At 27.8% G+C, this 21,584-nt stretch overlaps 1 protein-coding gene across 4 annotated transcripts in view; it reads left to right on the top strand.

Annotated features, from left to right (window-relative positions):
- Positions 1–21,584, top strand: part of LOC123305750 (TLD domain-containing protein 2) — a 146,013-nt gene that overhangs the window by 25,729 nt on the left and 98,700 nt on the right. For 2 of the 4 annotated variants that reach the window (XM_044887555.1, XM_044887556.1), the window contains exons 1-2: positions 13,738–14,048; positions 19,079–19,359. The exons of 1 other annotated variant lie outside the window; for it this stretch is intronic. In XM_044887555.1, the coding sequence (XP_044743490.1) occupies positions 13,860–14,048; positions 19,079–19,359 (470 nt within the window). In that variant the 5' untranslated portion in view covers positions 13,738–13,859. Of the gene's footprint in view, positions 1–13,737; positions 14,049–19,078; positions 19,360–21,584 lie in introns of those variants that run through there. One more of the 4 variants, XM_044887557.1, reaches the window with a different exon arrangement.

Genomic DNA, 21,584 nt, shown 5'->3' on the forward strand with positions numbered 1-21,584 from the left:
TTTTTTCAACATTTATTTTCTCGGCTTGTATGGCTGTGCAGAATGCAGAAATGCGCAGAAAGGTGATGAGGGTAATTTCTCGTAAACTATGCATTTTAGGGAAAAAATGATCAGTTAAAAGTTATCGGATATAAAATACCCGATCGATTTTTATGTATAAACTTTTTGTATTATACATTTTCTACAAAATCTACATCAATTTACAATATTCCGTGTTTTGCAAATTTTTTCTTCGAAACTGTACATTTAAAGGAAAAAAATACTTGTGATAAAAGTTGTCAAGCGTAAAATTTCCAACAGATCTGTATAATTTAACTATTCCTAATCTTTTGGAAAATAGATTTTTAAATACTTATGTTTGTTTTCCACCCTTTAGGGGTGAAAATTTTACGCTCTACAACTTTAGACTCGAGTGTTTTATTACCCAAAATGCATAGTTTTTGAATAAAATTTTATCTAAATCAATCAATTTTTCCGATAAAGTGAAAGATAAGGAACAATCGAAATATACAGATAGGTTGGTTGGCAATTTTACTCTTAGCAACTGTTATTCAAAGTACTTTTTCCCTACAGTTTTTTTAGAAAATATAAAAGATAAGAAAAAGTTTATACATAAAAATCGATCGAAAATTTTACGCCCAATAACTTTGAAGTTTGGATCTATTTTTTCTCTAAAGTGAATATTTTCGAGTAAATTGCAAAAAATTGTGGAAAATCGTTGATACTTTAGTTAAAAAGCTAAAAATTGGCAGTAGTTGTCTTACCCAAAACTTCAGTTAATATCACCTATTAATGAGACTAATATGTACTTGTTTGATGACTGAGAAGAAAGACTGAATAAAAAGCATACATAAAAATGTATATGATCCAAGATACAACAGTCTTCCATATACCACACAGTCACACATTTACCACACCTCACCACCTTTAACATTAATTAATTTCAACTAATTATTATTAATAATCTGTGTCTGTATCTTTAACTATCTGTTCGTTCTGTTTAAAGTTTAAAAGGACAATTGATGTTTTTAATAACAATAACAATTAATCATTCATGATAATTTTTTACTTTATCAAAATTAGCACGATTCAATAAAACCAATATTTTAAATTTTAATGTTAATGGAAAAAAACCATTAATAAAGTCCGTGACGAGCTATTTGCAGATTAATATCGGCTAATATAATGGATCTTATATGTTATCGTGAGCTCATTTATATCTGTCAACGTCAATATTTCAGGGAAAAAATAAATTGTGTGAAAGGTGTTTGAATCTGAAAAAAGATTGAATTTGATCGCGATCACCAGGGTCTTAATTTATCTAAAAATAGTTGTTGGGTAATAGCAAGTTTACTAACTACTTTAAACAACAATTCCCATTTATTAAAAAACTAGATGGCCCGGTGATCTTCACCTACAATTTATTTACTACGCTCGCATATAGCTCTAATAAATATCTATTCATAATACTTGAAAATAATAAATAATACCTCAATACTATTCAAATACCTGTTCAGAATTTTAGATAATTATGGTGGGAGCGCAAATAAATACATAAGTATATAGTTAGGTAATATAATGCATTATTTATATGCGTTTCCACCATTTATTGCATTGAATAGTTTTTCTCAAATTTTCTGATGTTCCGCTCAACTTCCTTAATTTTTCGCAAATTCTTTTTTGTTGTGTTAATTATTATCAAGAGAAGGTTTGTATGAAAGAAAAAATTCAGAAAGTTGAGCGGAACATCAGAAAATTTAAGAATAATTATTGAATGCAATAAGCAAAACGGTATGGGATATCAATTTGATTTATTTAGACATTGATCGTAGCATTTGTATTTAAAAATTATTTCAAGTACATGAAAGTCTTTCAATAACAATAAATAATTTTTAAGTAAAAAGGCTATGATCCAATAACTAAAATTTAACAAAAGCATATTGTTATCTTATACCGTTTTGTTTTTATTCCAATTTAAAAATGTTTCATCTTATCTTATCACCGTTTGGGAACATGTGATCCGTTACTCTGAAGTCATTCTGTTAAAATGAATTAAGAAATATATGTTATGTACTTTATTATTTAACAAATTTAAACAATTTATAATTACATGCATTAACATTGATGTCGGAATATAATCATAATTTAATTGAATATTTCCTTAACAATGCATACAAATTACACATACATTCATACTCAAACTGTCTGAGTTGATCTGATCTGACACACTGATAATGATGTATTAATTAATTAATTAATTTATTTTATTTTATTTGAACATCAAAATAAATAAAACATATATGTAATAATATGTAATACTTGGAATTAGGAAACTATCAATAAAAATATGATTATCATATATAGACTAGGAAAAGATGGCACTTACGTTTTTTTTATTTATAAAAATGTTTCTTTTGGTTCGTGTATTTCAAGAAAACGGCATAAATTGACCCAGTTTTGAAGAGTTTTATTTCAATAAAATTGAAGAAAGTAGTCACTCCTTAAAGAGTATGGCGACCAGTTATCAAAAGTCTTTTTCGTACCCAAATTTTGATAAGTATGGCATCCTATAATTTTCACTCCTATCTTTGGTACGACGAAGGCTGCAAATATATATTTGTTCACTATATAACTGCCATGTTGTAAAAGCAGATACAATAACCTTTATATGTCTATGTGTAAAACATATTCCTCTAGTTGACGTTTAGACCTACCTTTATACGTCAAGGTAAAATAAACGAAATTTATCTTTGGAAAATTCTTATATCGTGTTTGTATTTTTTTACAAACTTTATGATTCAAATTTCATTGAACAATTCCTTAGCAACTCTAAATAGTTCACGAAGTAACGGTCAGGGAATGGTTTACCGCCGTAGGTACATAGAGATAATATCATAGAACTGAATAGAGATAGGAAATGTATTAAGTGAATTCTTGACCGTAGTAAGAGAGGTAGAAAGATACAGAAATTGTAGGCGTATAAGAGAGATGAAGACAGCTATACGCGTATACTTTTTCTGTCTTTGATTGTCTCTATATAGCTATACGCCTCTGCTTGACGGCGACGTTGCAGCTGTATGGTATTCTGTCTACGCTTAGGTTTAAGTATCGCATTGCGCTTGTGCAGAAAAGCCATTTCCAACTTCTTCATAACCAGTAAGTTTCAACCTAACCATGTATTTTTTCTCATTTGTTTCTCTTTAAGGCAGTCATGCATCAAACCAGTTTTCGATAGATATTTAGCTACAGACTTAGAATAAAAAATTGCATAATTCCGAAGTTTAAATTGTTTGACCATTTACACATTCAATTGAAATTATCAAACGAAATTTTAGTTGAGTAATTTGAAATTTGCGCCTAATATTACCTAGTTAAAAATTGATTTGTTCATTATTTTGAAATCAATTGTTAAATAAGTTTTTCTAAGAACATTATTGAAATTTGATATTGAATTAACCTTGAAAAACAGTTCAATACTTTGTGTTTGTAATTAAATCATTATTAAAAATATGATAAAATTATTTATAAATAAATTATTATATCAAATTGATATTTGATACACAAAGGTTAAAAATATATTTATTAATTTAATATTGAAATTTTTAACAAAAATATTTAATTTTTTTATCTAATCATTTTTTAAATTTATTTATTGCAAATACAAAAAATAGAATATCTTGACGGAAAAATTTGTTTGCATTTTAAAAGAATGAAAAATATTTCTACGAATTAGATCATGAAAATTTTGTATTCTTAGGTCTAGAAAATTTTGTTTTTTCTATTAATGATCTGTTGTGAACACTGACTCATTTAAAAAGGGAAAAAGCTTCTTTTTACAAGTTGAGAAAAGGTTGGGAAATAATTAATCATACATTCCAAAAAGCTAAGAAATTGAAGAAAAATAAAATTATTACAAAAGAGAGGTTACTGTTATTTAACAGAAATTAAAGGAATAAAGCCTTTGATAATACAAATTATCAAATTATCAAAATAAAAGTTCAACTTTTACTTTAATTTTACTTCCTTAATAAATAAAACAATTTTCCGCAGTAAATTATTTATGTATATTACAAATGGTACCGAGGAAATAAAAGATAGAAAAGGTAAAACCAATGTAATCAAAATTTTTCTCAAGAAGCAAACATTTTTTAAATTTTGCAAAATTTTAATGAAAAAGTCTAAATTTATATACTTTTTCATCATCAAAAATCATCAATAATTGCAATAAATACATAACTGTTTAGTTTTGCAATGAAATTTTAATAACAATTTAACTGTAAAATTTACTATAAAGCCACTGAAAATATTTAAGTACCACAAACCTCAAAGTTTTTCATATGTTTGGGGGAAAAACATTATATACCTTTTATAAAACCTTTTCGCTTTTAACTGTTTTGATTATGTTGTTAAGGATGTACGATCGCCAGGTTTTGATTTTTTTGTGATATGAAGTTGAACTAAGTCTAAATTCTGAAAATTTAGGGGGGGGAGTGTTGTGTCCTACAAATTAAGGATGTATGAGCACGGTAGTAGAGACACAAATTATATATTTTCAATTTTGATGGTGAATTATGTTATAACCTTACAAGACGAAAAGTAAGTTTAATATTCTTCAAAATCTGGAGTAATTTTAAAAATATCGAAAATTGAAAATTTTGTTGAATTATCTAGCCTTCGATATTTCAGAAACCAAGGCATATATCGAAAAATTTTATTCTTATTTTTTGTCCACATTCATGAAGTTATAACAAAATTCATCATCATAGTTTGAAAATAAGGTGCAAATAATTTCAACCACAAGTCTAACCTTGCCTTAGCGTTCGTACTACCTTAAATGGATTTTAGAAGTTCATTTACAATTAAGTTTACAATTTAGGACGTTTATTGCAGTTAGTAGGGAAACATTTATGAGAGGCAAATGTCGGGACGCTTAGTTTTTTTTACAATGAATTTTATTTTTCTAAATATTTATTTAAAATTGTTGGTTTTAACACAGTTGTTATTTGAAAATAAAAAAGTATAAAGGACATATTAAATTGAATTAGAGTGCAAAAATAATAATTGTTATTTAAATTTATGAATATTAATGTAACTAATTGTTATTGTTATATTAACATAAAATAACAACATAACTATTAATAATAATTCATCAATAAGTACAATAAATACAAATAGGTAATCATATTTTTTTAAGAATAATTCATAATAACCTTTCTTATATAATAACACTTACATCTTATTACATTAGGTACAGCTAACAATTGATGATTGACTTTGACTTCTACAATAAATGTTTTTGTGCTTCATTATTTAAATAATCATAACAATGAAATGGAACAAAACTATAAAAACAAGTCCGGGTATTACACGATTACACCAGGAGCTAGACTTAAATTTCTTCTAAAATCATCTCACATTAGTAAGATAATTCTAAGTTAAGGTTAGATACAGAAAAATATCTCCTGCAAAAATTGTTCGTATCAAAGATATGCACTTTATAGGCACGTTAGATTGGGCCTAGATCTTGAAGCTTTGTGAAGGTAGTTGAGTCATGCAAGTAAAATCTTAAGAAATCTTAAAAACTTTGAATATTGAAGTAATTAAAAAGCCTACTGCACACTCTGTTAAAATTCAAAGATAATTTACCACGCCTAAAATGAGATAATTGCAACTAAAAATGACACTTTTAACACACATAGCATAGGAGAAGCGTGGGAACATGGTAATTTTTTTAATTTTTTCTAGTGAAGGAGATTTACTGTTTTGATAAAAAAACTAGTATTTATAGAAGAATATTATATTTCGAATCTTTAAAAAAAAAGAAGAAAATTATTAACCTTTTTAATTTCCATAAATTATTAAATTAAATATAGCATTTAGAGGATTATTTTTAATTGAGAGGAGTATGTGTGTATTCATTCCTAGTATATGTGTGAGACAGTAGTGTTAGATGTACAATAAAACTAAAAAAATACTGTATATAACTATACTGTTTAATTTCAAATTCGAGACATGTTTTTTTAGTCAAGTGGGAAAAAAGTACATTTATTACACAAAATTTTTGCATTTCATTTTTCCGAGGGAAAAAGACGAATAGAGTACATTTGTCCATATGTTTTTTGAAATGTATATTTCTTGCGTTCAATAAAAATGCAAATATGTTAGATATATTTTGTGGTCGAACCATATAAATGTATATGATATTATATAGGTAAATGTTCCATTTTTATTGTGCGCCAGTATTGATGCTTCGAAACTCATTTTGACGTATACCTAATTTTTGCAAAAAAGAACGAAAATTTAGTTTAAATGTAAAAAAGTTTAAGTGTAAAAAATGCTCCTTCTAAAAAAATACAACTTTTGTTTGAAATATTATTTCGTAAAAACCACTGTTTACCTGTGAGAGCGCAAATTAGGTTAGAACCTTATAGTGCCTATGTATTATATGGGAATATTAGTTATGTGTATATGACACCACAGTCGTATTATATGTGCATGGATGTGGCTTTCTAAGATTGCCTATCTTTCTTTACTTTCATGACGTAAAAAAACAAACGATTGCGCAATCAACACTGCCTACACATGGTATTTCAACAACGAATTCAGTCAATTTTTTGTATTAATTTATGCGATTTTTCCATTAATTTTTGAAAAGTAAGTGAGAATAAGAGTCGATAAGATAAGAAATCAACCATATTGCGAAAAACTTCTTTAAAAATTACCTAAACATGCAGTTTGGTCTACCTAATAATGCTGTTGGCTCTTGTCTAATATTTGTACATGGACTTGTGCTTGTACTTGTTCTTGTATATTATTTAAATTTTAATTAATTACTAGATAACACAAACACATCATCTTATGATTTATATTTTATTTACACCAAGTTAACTATCAAGTATAAACATTCTATTGTATTGTGACTTGTGAGTTGTGACTGACATTTATATATTTTATATTTGTTTTTTACACTATTATTGTTCACTAATTTAATATTTAATGTACATTAGGCCAACAAAATTTAGTCCAATAATTTTACTGAAACAATCTGACATAAATTTAGAACAGAAATTTTTTCTTATGATTTAAAAAAAATATATACTTTATAAAGCCATAATAATTCGTCAAATTGAGGTTGATTTCCCTCCACTCAAGTTGCAGAGTTTGATGAAGGACATCATGTTCTGACATTTAATTAGACCTAGTTCTCCGGGTTGCTTTAATAGTCAATTTAGATCCTAAAAAGTAAGAGATAGAATAACACTTTAAATTAAAAAATTGGTCTTCATAAAAAAACTAACATTGTTTTAAAAATATATTTTTGAAAATCGTTAGCTTTCGGAAAAATATTTCATGATTGCATTTAATTGAAAGAAAACGTGCTAGCTACAGAAAAATTATTAAGACAAAAGTTGTCAAGGGCAATAGAGGGCATTAGTCTGTGTCCATGAGTTTGACCTGGAATTCTAATTGGAAAGTCATTTAACCTTAAGTGTTGTTCTATCTCTTAACGTTTAGAATCTAAATTGACTATTAAAGCAACCCGTATAACTAGGTCCAATCTGATGTCAGAACAAGATGTCTCCCAAATTGTGCAACTTTTGTTTAAAAGTTCAGTGAATTTACTAAAAAGCTCTTTGATCAATTTACTAATGGTTTGTTGTATTTTCTTCGTATGAGTCACTGTTTTAGAGAAAATTGTGATAATTAATATTAAAAACATAATATTAGATGTTTCGCACGAATTTCGCATTGTTTGGAAATTTGCATTTTGGCACTTTAATTGCCAATTGTGCCAATAACCAGTCAATTTTAATTGCAAAAATTATTTTTACTATCAATTGGAAATATAAATAATTTCAGTGTAGATACTCAAAAGTATGCTCAAAAAGTGGTTGCAATCTACATGTTAAGAGATTAGGCGTTTTGATAAAATTTATAAAAACTATTAACTTATATTTGTTGAATTACGTTACTCTTGAAAAGGTTTGTTTTTTCAAGGAAACTATAGATTGAATTCAGTTTCAAAGTCACACACAGCACTATTTTCTCTTTATAAAGTACCCAATACATTATTTATCTGTTTTTGAATAAAAATGTATAGTGTATAAAGAGTGCTAAATTGACAGGGTACGCGATCGGAATTTTATAATGTCCATTTTATGCCAAAAAATTTCATTGCAATAAATATGGTGGGAGCGCAAATAAATGCGTAAAACATAGTGAGCAATGATATCCTGAATAAGTTAATTGCGCTTCCACCTATTTTATTTATTATATCTATCAATATTCTTTATTTAATAATAATATAAAGTTGAATATTTATTAAAAATCAACTTCGAAAAAGTATGTTTTAGGTGTATTTAAATGACTCAATAAACTAGATGTTAAATTACAACAAATGATTCAAGGTATTGCTAATTATTTAACGGAAACCGCAGATCAGCAAATAATTTGAATAAGAATATTAATAGATTAAGGTTACGAAAGTTCAAGTATTTACAGGTGTTAATCAATTATTTATTTAAAAATAAAATTAATTTATGAGGAGAGACACCAGTTGAAAAATCAATGATATCGATGCATTTATCCGTATTTTCTTCACAAAGTTTTTTAAAGGGGTAGTTGATTTGGAAAATCTATAAGCCGGGAACTCTAAGGTATCTTTAGTCTCTATCAGGGTGAGTAATAAAATGTTTTATAATCCTTTGAGATTGGATTCCTCAGATTGGAAGACCTTATTGTTTATACATTCGTTGGTCGCTATAGCCGATATGTCGTCAAACCGATGTGGTGCCCGTACATTCATTCATATATGTGTTTATTTATATAGGAATTCAGTAGGGATCTTTCAATTCATCGCTATAATCGATTTTCACTGTACATATTTATTTGAACGGGAGCATAGAGCATCTAATATTCAAGAAATTATTTACAGATTATCCACGCATGGGTTGGCAGGAGGAAAAACAACTTTGATTGTTTATTTTACGACTAGAAGTTACTCTTTATAAAAATGTATTCTTGTCCTCGAAAATAAAATTTTCATGAAAAAATACAATCTTCAGACTAATTTAAGTTCCCACACAATGAAGTGCTCGATAATAAAACTTCATTTTTCAATCTTATATATTTTTATGAATAAATTAAATATCGTTCATGTGGTCATTTTGGAGTTTCGATTTTTCTGGGAAATATCGATATTTTTTCGCATTTCTTCATAAAATATGAAAATATCGTAAGAGAGATGGCAAAAAGTGAAATTAAAATTAAAACCGGCTAAGAAATACGGATTATATAAACTACTTATTAGACAGATATTAGACAAAGAGATCGGACATAGTATTTGACGTCATATAATATGTTTCTCATAACTACTCCATGCTGACTTCTATTTTGCTAGAATTGAGATACAAACAAATTTTTGTCCTTTGTCTTGGTTGTTTCTATAGTTATACGAAAAATAAATTTTTTCACTGTTATTTGTTATAAAAAATCATCGACATACCCTATTGAGAAAAAACAATTTTTTCAATAGGATATGTCGGGTTCTGTAAGGTAAACATGTTATTAATTATTGATAATTATAATTGCGAACACATATGTTATTCGTATCTGGAAGTTTTATGACACAAAATTTGTATACCAGGTATATGAAATATACCAAGGTATACTAAGTTTAGTTCCAAATTTGTAACGCTTAAAAATATTGATACTATGAACAAAATTTTGGTATAGGTGTTCATAAAATCACCTAATTATAATTAGTCCATTTTCGGTTGTCTGTCGTCTGTCGTCTGTCATCACGATTACTCAAAAACGAAAACATATCACGGGTAAACAGTGATGTTTAGGAAAAAATGTTTCAAGCAAAGGTTGTTTAATTTGTTATAATGAACATTTTTTATATTTAGACTTTTGTTCTATCTCTAATGGTTTACAAGATGGACCCAAGACGACGCAATTGACCTATGTTGCTCATTTAAGAACTCGATCTCATTTTTTACATCCTGAGCACGCTATAAAAATTTCAGCTTGCTATCACAGACAAACAACCGGAAATGGACTAATTAGGTGATTTTATGAGCACCTATATCAAAATTATGTTGATTACATCAATATTTTTAAGCGTTACAAACTTGGGACTAAACTTAGTATACCTTGATATATATTACATATATACATGGTATAATTAATACAATGGTAAGGTGTGAATTTGATTTGATTGATATCATTGATTTTTGTACAAATTTTCTCACTCAAATGTTAATCTAAATAAATTGTTGACTTATAATAACACAACAGTACACAAAATAATAAACATTGTTTACAACAGTTAGTACATGCATTGATGATGTATATACATCGGTGATCAGTGATCAGTGATCATTTACAACAGTACCAAACAGTCATGAACCTAACAACTAACAGTACACAAACAATACACACATACCATATTATTACAATTTATTGTATCTATACTATAGTACTATTATAGTGGATTCAATTGAGGTTTTCACTTCGGAAAAATACTAAGAAATTTTAATTTCTCAGAATACCTTCTCTGTCATCTGTCCATGAAACAATAATTTGAAGTACGATGATATTCTTAAACAACCCCAAATGTTTCATAGAGTAAGGACTGGGATTGTGTCTTCTTTATTGGTTATTACACAGGCGCGGTTCTAGAATTTTTTTCCGGAGGTAGTCACAAAATAAAAATAATCAAAAATAACCAAATAATTAAAGCAAACCGAATTTTTTGATTGTATTAAAAACAAAATCAGAATAACTTTATGCAAAATCCTACCCAATTTGTTAATTTGTTACCGGACTTGCATTGCTACACATTCATCGCGACATCGAATTAGACATCGATGCGATCATTAACAGATTTGCGAAAAAAAATAGAAGATTGGATTTTGTGTTATATAAACTTGTAAACAGATGTTAGTATATAAAGTATAGCTGCAATCCAAATATTGAGCAAATCATAAAAAAGTCAGTATTGTGTAAGAAAATCAGTGAATTTTGTTGATTCAGTCATTTTTAAATTCCAATTTTTTCAGAAGTGCAAAAAAGTGAGTTAATTTTGGTCGCTTGACTAGTTTCCGTTTTTTTAGTTTGCAAAAATTATGTTGCTCGTTTGGTTTTTTTTTTTTGTTTTTAAAAAATTGGTTTAAATATTTTTTGAAATGCAGGCTGTTTGGGGGGGGGGAGTCATGACCCCTGTGACCCCACCCCTTGAATCCGCGCCTGTTATTACAATGGATTTTATGTTATTTTATGAAGTGTTCCTTAATCTGAGGCAGCTACTATAACATAACCTAACAACACCTCAAAAAGTTGCTTATCTACCCAGGTCGGTCATTTGAGTCGAACGGTCTAAGGCGTTAGTCTTTTAACATATAATGATGCGGGTGGCCTCTGTTAAAATGCGTATATGTCAGAGAAACGGAGATTAAACTCCATTATTATTAAATAAACTTTTAAAACTTCATTCTAAAATCGTATACTGTATGATATGAAATATAGCATATTATCAGTCTCTGTTGACTCCTTTAAATGTATTTACAGTTTAGTATCAGTTTAACTGTGTGTGTATACAACCAACAAGTAACTAACTACTGACTAGTGACTAGTGACTAGCGACTAGTGACCACCAGACCACACCACTATTCATATCTCGTTCCTACACATGTGTAATACATCATTATTGTACTCATTCTACAACATACATACTTAGTTCACTCATTTTAATAAGATTTGTTGCGTTATTTTTTAAATACTCATTCTATCATTATTCATTTTATATACTTAATATGTTAGTTAAAATGAGTACACCATATATAATAACTTTACATTTATTTATTGAAAGTTATTTAACTCAAGTGAAAGATTTATAATAATTAGAGAGGGTACACTTACAGTTGACTGTTGTTGACTACAGAGTACAGGCTAGTGAAGTGACTAACAGAATACAGAAGAACCATCACTCAATTCAACATCACACTGTACTGTAATAAAAAAAAAGTATTATTATTTTATTATTATTATTTCAACAACATTGTTTTTTTATTCTTTAACTTTCATATTTATTCGCCATTTTAAAAAAAAAGTATCTTAAAATAAAAAAATTGTGAATTTATTCTAGTGATATTTTGTGTCAAATTCCAAAATTTATATGTGAAACGTGAAATTATTAAAACAAAAAAAAATGAAAATTTGATAAAATAAAAAAAAGTAATGTTTGGTTTTATTTAAATAAAAAAAAAACGTGTTATTTTTAAATAATTTAAAGGAGATATTTACATTTAAAAATTTCCATCAAAGAATTTATCTGTTTTATTCAAATTAAAACAAATACCAAAAAGATAACATATTTCTTTTGAATAAAAAATAAAATTGAAACTGACTTACTTTACTTATTTGTCTTTTATTGTTCAATAAATATTATTTTATTATAAAAAGTACTGTTAAAAATGTGTCTAGATACTTAAAAATTTTGATTGTTTGTAATCTAATTGGAGCAAGTGAAATTGACTTTTCAGCGCTCGTGCAGAAAAAACAAATAGCATAGTACAGTGTCTTTTCAAATGAAAAGACTTTCTAGAATTTTATCGATTTAATTATTCTTTGACTAAACTACTACCGGTATTGTCCGTATTATTAACTCTGATAATAAGTTTTGAAAAGGTTTAAAATCGAAGTTAAAATGTATAAATTAAGCCAATAGTCAATACTGGGTGAAAAAAAGAGTATTTCGAGGTGTGCGAGAAAACTTCGGGTAATTAATTTTAAGCTTTTTAGTTGCTTTATCGAAAGTTACGGTTGTAATGTCCTAATCTGGTTCAGTTTTCTTACCTGGAAGCTAAAGTTACTGAAGGATCTATATTTTATTTTTTAAAAGCAATAATATTGCAAAACTTCGTTTTTGAGTAGAGGTATATTTTCGGCGCTATTTTCATTAAGAATGAAGATATGAGTGATTGATGTTAAGATAGCGGCTAACAGCTTTTTAATCTAAGAAAATTATCATAGTCAAGGACTTCCCTTTCAGGGTGCCCAAAAATTTTTTAACTCTGCGGAAGAATATCCATAAGATAAATTAAGTAACAATTGCAAAATTTATTTTGTCCTAAACTCGTCAAAAGATTGTTGTTCGACGCCCAGAAAATTGTTTTTTGGGGAATCAGACACCGGACACCGTTCTTTTTCCGCGATAGATATTCATAAATTTTGAGTTTGTTTCAATTAAAACTTCTTTGAGTTAATGAAAATTTTCGTATAAAAATATTAAAGACGCGACCTTTATAATATGATTTCAAATTTTCATAATAAAATGATTTGCCAAAACCTACACTGGCCTTAGAACTATTTTAACAATTTGTTTTAAATTTTTTTCAACGTTTATCATTATACATGGTAGGTAATTTTGGAAAGGTTTCAATAAAAGAGTAATAGTAACATACAAATTTCGATTCAGGGACTTCAAGGATCTTAAAGATACCCAAATATTTCTCGTGTACTTCTACCAATATTGTAATGGCGCCAGTCCCGGACTGAAATGTATCTAGATACAATTTGAACAAAATTCAAATTGTTTATAATAAAATAATGAATAAATATATTTCTTTTCCAGTTGATTTTATTTTGTTGACAACTTTTTTAAAAATGATTAAATAAATTTTTGAAAAATAGACCAAATTTTAAATTAAATAAAATAATCAAATATGTAACTGTTTTTTAAAAAATTGACAAATAACAAAAAAACTCGACTTAGATAATAAAAACGACAAATTAAAAATTGTGTTGTTAGTGTTTATTAAATTTGATATTGTTTACTTAAATATAATTTAAAAATGATGGAGACTGAAGTGTATATGCAACGTGGATCAAATAATAATCCACAAACGTCGGGAAGCAAAAATTGGAGCACATCTTCAATACCAACGTTAGTTAGTTTGGATGAAGGTTCAATACTAGAATCTTCTCCACCAAGTAAAATCAATGAATTAAGACGTGATTCAGCTGGTCCTGGTGTGCCGCAGGTCTGTGCCAGTTAATTTAACTTTATTAAAAATTATTTCATATCAATAAATATTTTTCATAATTTTAAATAAATGCAATTGTAATTGTTTTGGAATGTTTGCGCACGTATCACGTGAATGAACTATAATGAAACTTTCACCAATTTATTTCTGATATTCTAACCTAAACATAGACCATATTTATTATAAAAATTGTTTTTCTACCTTTAATAAAATGAGGATTAATTTCCTACAAGGCATATTTTTTTCACAATAAGTTTTATGTATGAAAATTGATAAAATTCTGTATTCAAAGATATTTTATAAATGATAAAAATTGTTTGATTCTAAGATCATAATATAATTTAAACCGTCAGTCAATACTTAACATCTGGTTAAACTCTACAGTTTCCTTAAATCAGTTTTGAACATTAAAAAAAGCTCTAATACCTTTTTGGTTATTTTTTCGATATTTTTAACTTCCGGTTATCGCATAAAGGCAACGTTTTATATATTGAGACTCATATTTGTATTTAATTTATCTCAGAAATAATCATTTCCTAGAGATACTATGTTCAAACTTAAAAAATCTTTAATACGCCTAAAAATACTTGTTAAGTTTGTAATTTTTAAGGACGTTCCCAAAATCATTCTCATTAATGCCCTTGATAAGCAGGTAAATTTTTTAATATTCCTTGCGGTGTTAAATTTCTAGATTTGAGCTTAAAGTTTGCGTTTTATCATAAATCCTATATTCAAGGGTTTTAAAGGTATGCTTTATTATTTACTAAGGCTAATTTTCTTAAGATTAATTTGGAAAATTAATATTAGTTAAAAGCACGACAAATAATTTTCTATAAAGAAAATTATAACAAGCGGCATTCGTTTTTCCATAAAATACATTTAAAGTGATAAAATGAATGGCATTTGTGCTATAAGAAGATAAGTATTTCTTTCTTCTATAAATGATTTTGTTTAACTCTTTTGGCATTAATATTTCAAAAACTATGGTATACATCGAAAAATTTTACACTTAATTCTAATCGTCTAATTTTCCTAAATTCTAACAGAATCAACTCTCGAATATTGAAACGTAAGGCTCAAATATTTCCATACAGTCATTTTTTTTTGGAAACGCCCTTAATTAAACTTAAATAACCGTAAAATTAATTATTTGTAGTCGCAAATTTACAAAGTAAATACGCATTATGCTTAAAAAGTTATAATTTGTTGTAACATCTTTACGTAGATTATAATTATTATTTTTACAAAATGGAACCAAACTGCACGTGTAATGTGGAGAACATTTTTGTGTATAATAAATTGGTTAATGACAAGCCATGATCTACACGACAACTTTTGGTTGTTTATGTTCTAATTATACATATATTTTTGTTGTAATCACTTATAATTGTGACAGTGACTATCGTACTTTAATTGTGGTATTCTTTTGGAGCTTAGTTAGAAATTACTATTTTTAAATAAACATACATAAATCCCGTATTTTTTCGGAAAAACAATCTATTTTTACGAGTTAAAATAATCATATTAATTATTAACCATTAGCAAAATAAAATTAATGATATGTTTAAATCAACACAAACAAGAACCTATTTAGGTGCCTCGCTCATTCGTGATGACTTTTTAACGAGCTACTGACAGTTGTAGAATTTAGACATTTAGAAATTTAATGTCTCAGGATGTTACCGTTTTGATGGATAATAGTTTAAACGCTTAATAAAGCTAAATGTGAGAATGATTAGTGTTAACATGGTTTTATAATAAGACCTGAACGTTGGATGAATTTAAAGATACATGAATGATTCTCCATAATGACTTTTTCAGACAAGAAATCACGAGTTTCATCAATTCCAATGATCATTTTCTAAGATAAAAACTATCAAAAATAATTTTTTAACACTATCTGTAACATAAATATACCAGGAAATCCTCTCTCTTATCAAATAAATCAATATCTGTTCCAAAAGATTAAACGATAGATAATAAATATATATAAAGATTTTGTTTTTTCTTTAGGAAATTTTTTTAAATTTTGAATTTCTTACTTTTAATATTTTTGTACTTTATTTTTTTAAATGGAATATAAAAGGATAATCCCTAAATTAGGCATTAAAAATTTGGATAAGTTCGGTCAGATATCATTAACCAAGTTGAAGTTATAATAAAAAATTAAATAATATTTTGATTACTTGAATTTTTCAAATATTCATCAGGTTTAGCTTCCAACAAAATTAAATACGGTTATATGATTATGAATTTGATAAAGATAGCGCACTAATTGATGCACAGTCGGTAGATTCTGGCTGTAGAGCGATGCACGTGGATGTCGCCGCGGGTAACAACCCATACTTATAAAATAATTGTTTATACAAATTATATTAATAATAGTCACATGTTTATGTTATTTCTATTAACCGTTAACTGTAGTCGTGAAATATATTACTCATTATTTTTATTTATTTCTAATAAATGAGCTTTTTTGGTGCTAAACAAAAATAATTATCATACAAATAAGTATATTTGAACGTTTAACCTTTTTTTTATTAAATAGTATTTTACAGTTACAATTATAAATTTCTTAATTTCTTAAAAGAAATCTAAGTGCTTTAAAACAATTGAAATTGTTTTTTAATTGATTGAAAACAAAAGACAGCCTGATGTGTAGTACAACGTACGCAACTACCGAGGACTAGACCTCGCCAGTATAGGCGCCCTTTATCCTGCTACCCTCTCCACTCAACTTTCAAATCGTTGAAATTATTCAGAGCACATATTTGACACTTGTGACAGTACAACCTTAAAAAAAGCAGCTTTTATATAATTTGCATTTATGATGCATAGTGAATTTGATTATGGATGCATAATTTTAAGTGGTCATATTTTTACATTATTTATGCCTCATTATATTTTATTGAATGATTATTGCATTTCCTTGCAAACACGTTTTCCAGTCTGATATTCATGGTTATTGATGTGATGAATTATGATAAATTAATCCGTTGAAAATACATACCGCCTTGAGTGTTGCTTTAATGTTGACTAACGCGGTAATCTCGATAATTTTTTTTATTCTAAAATTAGAATCTCCAATAACTGAAACTTAGTGTAGGCGGTTGTTGTGCCTTACAACGACTAAACTCCACTCATCTTTGATGCCCTAGAGGGTCATCAAAACCACTATGAACCATTTTACATTGTACCCTGTAACTTGAATCACAATCTTGACAGAATTGCATAAACTACTATTTATAATAAATAGACATTCACACCTGCGGATTTTTAATTTTTATTTACGGAAGTTTTACCCGTGATTAGTATTCTAGGTTTAAAAAACTCGATGACAAATTTTTGAATTTGCTTGTTAAATAGTTAACATTTGTGATGTACGACTACAGTTAAGAGTTAAATATGACAAATTAGTTATAAATAATAAATCAAAGATCTATAAGACGTCCATTTCATTTAAATGATAATTATTAATAATAAATATAATAAATATGAATATAATGACGTCATATGAGTATATATATAACACATACATAACTTATTGTTAAATATTTATAATTGTGTATTGTTGACCATATTTAAATTAAATTTAATTAAAATGTCTTGTCACGTATTGTATGTGTTCAAAATAAATATTAAATAGCCAACGACCATTTTTAACGACATATGCCGAATTTGGTACAAAAATATTTTTATTATACTTATTTACTTATGGTCTATGTAGGTGGTAACATAACACACATTTTGATTTGTTTATGTCAATTTACAATTAAATTTATGAAAAATATTTATGAAAATTTATATTATAATACAGGGTGAAGTGACTTATGAATGTAAACTAATATATAACGAATTTTTGAATATATTGAAAACTGTAAATCTAGTTAATTAGTCTCAAATTGCAGCGGCACACGATTGCGCATACGCAATCTCAGTGGATTTTAATAATAATTTTTTTTGGTTCGCATAAATATGTATGTACAAAAGCAACGCTTCACCACGCTAAACTGAGCGCAAATCTTTTTTCAAAAGGATAAACATATAACAAGATTGAGAAAAAGAGAATAATTCAAAAACTAAAAGAGTTCCGAAATATTACAAAAAGAAATCTTAAAGAAGTTCGTTATTATAGCAAGATGATGCCCTATTTTGATGTATAAGCTATTATATTGTGAAGTTTCATCAGAATCCGTCCAGTAGTTTTTTCGTGAAAGCGCAACAAACATCTATACGTACACTCAATGTCACAAAAAATGCTCGTTTTAAAACATTCTAAGGTTTACTATTATAACATAACATATGATGAGTACGCTTAGAATGTTTTAACTGTGGCATTTTTTTTGACAGTGAGTATACATCCCAACATCCGCTCAAACTCTCACAATTATAAAAGTGTAAGACTATTTATACTTTTAATGTTGATATCGGCCGTGGAAAACTGCCGTGGAAATATTTTTACGATTTAAAATTAATGGCGTTATTTAGAGTTTTGAAGAAAATCTGTTCTACAAGCAAATATTTTTTAGTAATTAATTTGATGCGAGTTTATATTCCAAATCGTCTAATCAATAAAACAATGTTGCTAAAATTATTTCTTAATTGCAGTTTTAAACTATTTACAACAAACTAATTTTATTGTTTATGAATTTTGATATTACTTAATGAAATCATCGAAGTTATTTCTTATCTATTTGTTCAGCAAGGCCCCATAATAAGCCCCATATCTGAAAAGCGAAACTTTCTCAATAGCTTCCTTGCTCAGTGTTATCGGGTTACTTAAAATCTGAAAACCGTATTTTATATAAAGTTCAAATCTTTCTTGAACTGAGATCACGTGGGCATTGATATAACTCGCAATTGCATAGCATAGCGCTTAATGAAACTGTAACGAGCGTTAAAATTGACTTTGGTCTTTTTGTAAAACTCTTTGATTACGATAGGTCTCTGAATTTGGTTTACATTTGTTAGTTACACCCTGTAAATATAATATAATCATGTAATGATAATATAATGTATATACATAGGCGTCGCCGAGACGTGATAGTACATCATCATTCTTAGAAGAATTACGTTTACGTAGTAGACGTAAATCATGGCAAGCAAAATTAGAACGTAAACGTCGTAAAGGTGTGATAACACCCCTCACATCTGGTACATCTTCAACATCCTTACAAAGTAGTACAAGTGTTGATAGTAATACAAGTATGGACACTGAATCTGTACCATCAATACCAGTGGGAATGCGTCGTGAAAAACGACCGTCATGGTGGAATATATTTGTACCTGATAATTTTCAAAAGTCAAGGTGAGATGTTATTTTGTTTACATTATATAAGTATATATTCAATTTGTTATAACACAAAGGTTAAAAAGAGGATATCACTCATACATGTACATATCAGTGTGTTTACCAATAGAGTTTAGTAGAGGGATAAATTATTTATGAAAAAACTTTCCTTGAAAAGACTACAGAAAATTCAAAGATGAACAAAAAACGAAAAATATTAAGCTAGTTTTAGTATTAACGTTTTGACGACGTTCATAGTTAACTACTATTTTTTTAAAAGTTATTCACAAGTTCATAGTTCCACTAGTTAAGGAAAAAAATCATATATTTTTACCGGAAGAATCCTCTTAAATATTCATTGGTGGGAAAAAAAAAAAGTAGTTAACTATGTATAAAACGAAAAGTGGTTTTCCAGATAAGAATGGTTAATGTTATAATTGAATTTTAAGAACTGCGATTATACGCTTTATGGGTACCGCCTGAGTACTTTTATTTTTCGAAAATCCTGTTAGTTTTTCCAATTTTTCATTGTTCACATTCAGGTACAGCTGGATAAGAAAAAGTACCTGGGTGTGACCAATGAAAATCGGGAAAATTAACAGGATTTTCGAAAAATAAAAGTATTCAGAGCAGGTAGAATATGAATAGGTACTTATAACATCCAAATTTCAAGTCGATAGAGTAAAAGGTATAATCGCAATGAATGAAATTCAATTGTAACTTTAACCATTCTTACCTGGAAATGCTTATCTCCTGTAAACTCAATGTGTGAGCACACTATATACAGCCTAATTTAAGTTATTACAGCAGAACTTCAACGAATGGTAGACTGCGTTAAAATAATGAAAATTTCTTTCTTACTAAACCTGTAGCCGGGCCAGCACAATTTTTTTTAGATGAGAGTACTCAAATTTTGGAAAAAATTACATTTTTGGAAGTACATATTATGAAATCGAGTGATTAAAAATCTGGCACAGAGTTTGAATGAACTAAGAATACTTCATGATGTTAAAGCTTAAGGTGATTACGTAAAGCAGTGGTGAAGACTTGGGCGTACCATAACTCTGTTTCTAAAATCTCTTACTCTCTTCTTCTGAAATTAGTAGCATAAGAGATTTTTTCGAAATTGAGCTATGGAACATCCATATCAATACTCACAAAAATTACAGTTTTTTCCAAAATCTCAACACTCAATAGGAAGCTTCCTGGACTCTAAAAAAGAAGTGTACTCAGAAATTATCTTTTTATTAACGTTATCTACCATTTGCCGAAGTCCTGTTGTTGTAAGTTGGATCACCGTGTATACATTTTTTTTTCGTTTGAATAAAGTTTGCCGTATTGCTTATAATTCCCGCTTAAATATTACCTGTCATGCATCACGGTGGACAATGTTTAAGAGAAAACTATCAATATTTGCATGTTCAAATCGTAATAATAAATCAATGTCGTAGTTTTTGCAATAAATTAAAAAACTACCTTTTTTATTTTAAAAACTATCGTGTTTGCGTCATTCTACGATAAGAATTAATATTATGCAATAAATCACAACATCTTAATGTACTAAATGCAATTATAATTAAATTCCCAATTAAAACATATCTTCTCAAAATTACTTTAAATCTGAAAGAGTTTCTACCCTGCCCTGTTTCCTTGACGTTTTTAGTAAATTGTAGACACTTCTTTTTTTCTTGATTGCCAATTCAAAGTTTATTTAATATGAATTTAAATAAGTATACTTAAGTATTATGAAGAAAAAACACAAAAATATTTATTTATTTTCAATAACTTTTATCCACTTTTTCAAATTTCAAAAAACCAATTCCAATTCCAAAAAAGTACCAATGTAGGAAAAAAACGATAGAGAAATAATATAAAGATTTAATTTTGTTCATTATGGAATTTTTTATCATATCTGTAATAAAATTGCCTATAAATAAAAAGAAAGTGGGATACAATCACGGGTTAAATTCCTCACGGATCGAGCTATTTAATAATAAATAAACACATGAGACGTTACTCCGCTGTTATTTGTAAGTTGGTGCGACGAGATACTGCGATGCAGTCGTTTCGCATGGTTAATTTGTCTCTCCTGTGGCAAGTTTTTTGTTGCCTATATTCCACAATACTCTCATAGTTTAAGTGTGATATCATTTACCCAAAATTTACTTCCGTCAGTTTAAAAAAGAAAGTCAATAGAACCTCTTTCCCTGGAGCATGACTAAAAATATCCAGTGGATGTATAA

This window comes from Chrysoperla carnea, chromosome 1 (genome assembly GCF_905475395.1).
Source record: "Chrysoperla carnea chromosome 1, inChrCarn1.1, whole genome shotgun sequence".
Classification (NCBI taxonomy): domain Eukaryota; kingdom Metazoa; phylum Arthropoda; class Insecta; order Neuroptera; family Chrysopidae; genus Chrysoperla; species Chrysoperla carnea.